Source organism: Medicago sativa, chromosome 2 (genome assembly GCF_051527215.1).
Source record: "Medicago sativa cultivar Bolivia chromosome 2, Bolivia_mono, whole genome shotgun sequence".
In the NCBI taxonomy this organism is placed as follows: Eukaryota; Viridiplantae; Streptophyta; class Magnoliopsida; order Fabales; family Fabaceae; genus Medicago; species Medicago sativa.
In genome coordinates, this window is record NC_140750.1 from 15475145 (window position 1) to 15478755 (window position 3611).

A 3611-nucleotide genomic window follows, 5' to 3' on the forward strand; every position below is an offset into this window, starting at 1 on the left:
GTTTTTAAAACATTAAATTTTACTGTAACAAAAAAAAAAAATTTAATATTACAATGAAGAATAGTTGACAGAGTTGACAGAGAGTGTAAGAAAATTCAGTTTCATTCTTCTCCGACGCTTTCTCCGTCATGTCTCCTTCCAAGCTCGTAATCTCTCTCTCTCTCTCTCTCTCTCTCTCTCTCTCTCTCTCTCTCTCTCTCTGACTTCAATTTCAATCTTCTCTGTTTTCAATTCTCTCAACTCCGATTTAGTCTTCAACATTTGCATGGTCACCCACGATTATCATTTTATTTTTGTTTTATTCAACAGATCTAATTTTTCTGTTTTATTGCTATTGAATTGTTATTGCAATTTAATTTTATCATCTAATTTGAATGTCAATTTTTGTGTGATTTTGATTTTGGTAGAAAATTGTAGCATGCAGCAGTATTTAGCTTAGGGTTTAACTTAGACCTCCTTTTTCGTTTGATCCAACATTTTATGTTTCTTGTTGGTAGATCACAATTTCTATATACAATGTTGTAATAATAGTTAGTAATAACTCTAAATTGTGGTCCTCAATTGCAATTGTGGCCGTAATATGCGTTTTTTTAGGTCTTTGCAACGACATTGCAACCGCAATTGTGGCCGCATTTTCCCACATTTTTAGAACCATTATTATAACAGTTTAAAGGTTTGCGTTTTAGAACAATTTTTTTTCATAAAAGAAAGTTTAGCCGAGTTCAAGGCTTATAGAGCCTATACAGAGATACTTATAGATTGCCCACCAACGAAGTCCTAATGTGGGCAGCGGGAGCTGAACCTACGCCTTGCAGGGTATGAGTCAACTCCTTACCAATTGGACGGACTGACTTCAGTTGACTACGTTTTAGAACCATTAGTTTGTGGAAGTTGGGGTATATTTATCTTTTTGTTGAACCTTGCTTGGTTTTGTGCTAAAAATTGAGTGAAGTTGGTTGAAATGAATTATTGTGATAGTTGAAGATAAGAGATTTTGTGAGGTGTTTTTGAGGAAAGTTATGATTTTGTATTGTGTGTTATTGTTAGGAGTTGAACCCTTCTGTGAAGAACATCCTTCTTTTGGATTCTGATGGGAGACGTGTGGCAGCTAAGTATTTCACAGATGATTGGCCAACCAATAGTGCAAAGGAAGCTTTTGAGAAGCTTGTATTCAACAAGACTCAGAAGACCAATGCTCGCACTGAAGGTGAGTGCTTCCTTGTCTAGAGGTATTTTTTATTTTGTGAGAAGAATTTGGAATATATTAGATTGATTGTTAATCATCACTATGTATTGTATATGACCTACTTTGATGGGTTGTTTTTATGTGGGCAGCGGAGATAACAATGTTTGAGAATAACATCGTTGTTTACAAGTTTGTCCAAGATCTTCACTTCTTTGTTACTGGGAGTGATGATGAAAACGAGCTTATCTTATCCTCAGTTCTGCAGGCATTTTTTGATTCAGTTGGCCTCCTGCTCAGGTTGTTTTCTGATACTTAACTGTTTATCTATGTGTGATATTCAAAGGTGTTATCAATCTGTCACCATGGAATTGGAAGTCCTTGACAATATTACTGGTTTCTCCCATTTTTTCCTCCAGAGGCAATGTGGACAAGAAGGAAGCACTGGAGAACTTGGATCTCATTCTATTGTGCATCGATGAAATTATTGATGCAGGGTATGTCATTCTCATAGGCTATTCATAATAAAAGTTATCTTCTTCCATTATTTGTTTGTTAGGTTCTTTAGATATTATATTGTTCTTGCCTTTCTTCCAAAATTCAACTCGTAGGAGCTATTTGATATATCAGAGAGAGCAATTCATCTATGCAATTAGATGATCACAATTGTTATAGTTTTTTCTCATAAAAACAAAAGTCGCACAAGGCGGTGAAATTATGACTGAAATCATTAGAAAGAAAATCTGGGTATCCTTAATCAGTGTAGATTTGAATACCTGATACGTACCTGAGGTTTCACTAATTTTTTCATACAACGACATCTATTTTTTCTGTTTTTTCACTGTTAAGCCAGTTAGATGCCCCTGATTGGTTTAGAGTTTGGACCAGTGATCTCATTATTTGCCATAGCTATTAAATGAAAAGATGTCGTTTAGATCAAAACGATAGTTTTGGATGAAGCACAAGGTTACATGGGTGTCTCTTTGGAAGTTTGAATAATGGTGCTCTAAGCCATGCCTTCTAAGGTTAAGTCATGGTCTCTTAACTCTTAAATCTAGTTTAAGAGACCATGACTTAACCTTAGAAGGGGTGACCTAAATCTTGGATGGAGTTTATGTTATTACTCGTCCTTAATTCTATTTCCTCTTGGTTTCTTTTTTGTTGTGGGATAAAATGCACCGCACATCCATAGTTCTAGCACCTTGCTGCTCCATTGTGATTTCCATAATTATAAGTCCCACTGTATTTGAATTTTAGCAAATCACTCCAAACCGCATTTGTCCAGAAAAGACATTTCCCTCTGATCTTATCCTTCACCCTTAAAAACCCTTGTTAAAAGACCTTCACCTTTATAAACTCTTCTTGAAAGATATTCTGTTTGCCTCAGAGATAAACGTTCAAACAAGTCTACTGCCAAGCCTTTTTTCTCAACTTCCTTCTTATTCATTTCCTTTGATTTGATGGATACATATAGGGCCCAATTCCTCTCTATCACAATTGTTACTGCGAGTCTTTCATTTCCTAGGTTTTTACCTCATTTTCACCTTCATATTTCTCTCTTCTTTGTTTATGCTCCTTATTTATTTGTCTCGGCCCTTCCCTAGTCTCACTAAATATTCATCTCTCCATATTTTGTGCAGTATTATTCTTGAAACTACTCCAAATACTATAGCTGGGAAAGTTGGAAGTAATAGTACAGATTCTGGAGCTCCTTTGTCTGAACAGGTATGTTGCATCCTTCCCTTTGATAGCATAAAAAAATTTAAATTAAACTCACTTATTTGGGTATAACTGTATTTCCTTCTTTTGCAGACACTAAGTCAAGCATTGGCCTCAGCTAGGGAACATCTTGCAAGATCCCTTCTTAAATGAACTACATGAAGTTTGGCAATGGAGAACACTTTTTTTTTTTTTTTTTGAAGAAAAGTAAATTATATCATTTCACTAAAAATAAGATCATTAATACATGTTGGGATATCATTAATACATGAAGTTTGGCAATGGAGAACACTTATACTTTTGTTTTTCCTATATTTGGTTTTAAGAATCTTACTTCATACTGCATCCTCAAACTTGAATACCGATGTTACTTGTGCTGTGAAAATTAGCGAATATAGTTTTTTAGAACTTATTTTCTTGTGACATTTTTGTTCATTTAATGACCAGTTAAATTTCATGATATTGCATTTCTTATATTTCTATTTTTCTTTCTTAATCCCCTGATATTGATATTTGAAATAAATACTCGTGATCCCTCCTGTCAATTATGGTTGCATACATGGTTAATTAAATATGTTTTTTTTTCATATAAAATTCATGAATTTTGGTTTATACTAGAGAGGGGTCACACTGTTCACAATATCACTTTCCACGTATATTACAGTTAAATTGTTGGGCAAGGTAACTCTAGTCTGTTACCAAATTGGGG

The 3611-nt window shown here is 34.5% G+C and overlaps 1 protein-coding gene across 3 annotated transcripts; it reads left to right on the top strand.

Annotated features, from left to right (window-relative positions):
- LOC146944918 (coatomer subunit zeta-1-like) lies at window positions 1–3384 on the top strand. 3 transcript variants are annotated; one of them, XM_085743309.1, is made up of 7 exons: window positions 1–146; window positions 1048–1207; window positions 1336–1483; window positions 1603–1680; window positions 2824–2908; window positions 2996–3057; window positions 3168–3384. In XM_085743309.1, the coding sequence occupies exons 1-6, from the start codon at window positions 129–131 to the stop codon at window positions 3053–3055; spliced, it is 549 nt and encodes a 182-aa protein (XP_085599435.1). In that variant the 5' UTR covers window positions 1–128; the 3' UTR covers window positions 3056–3057; window positions 3168–3384. The 3 variants fall into 3 exon arrangements, with proteins under 3 accessions (XP_085599435.1, XP_085599434.1, XP_085599436.1); XM_085743308.1 differs by having other exon boundaries at window positions 2996–3244; XM_085743310.1 differs by having other exon boundaries at window positions 19–146; window positions 1048–1229; window positions 2996–3244.
- The last annotated feature ends 227 nt before the right edge of the window (window positions 3385–3611 follow it).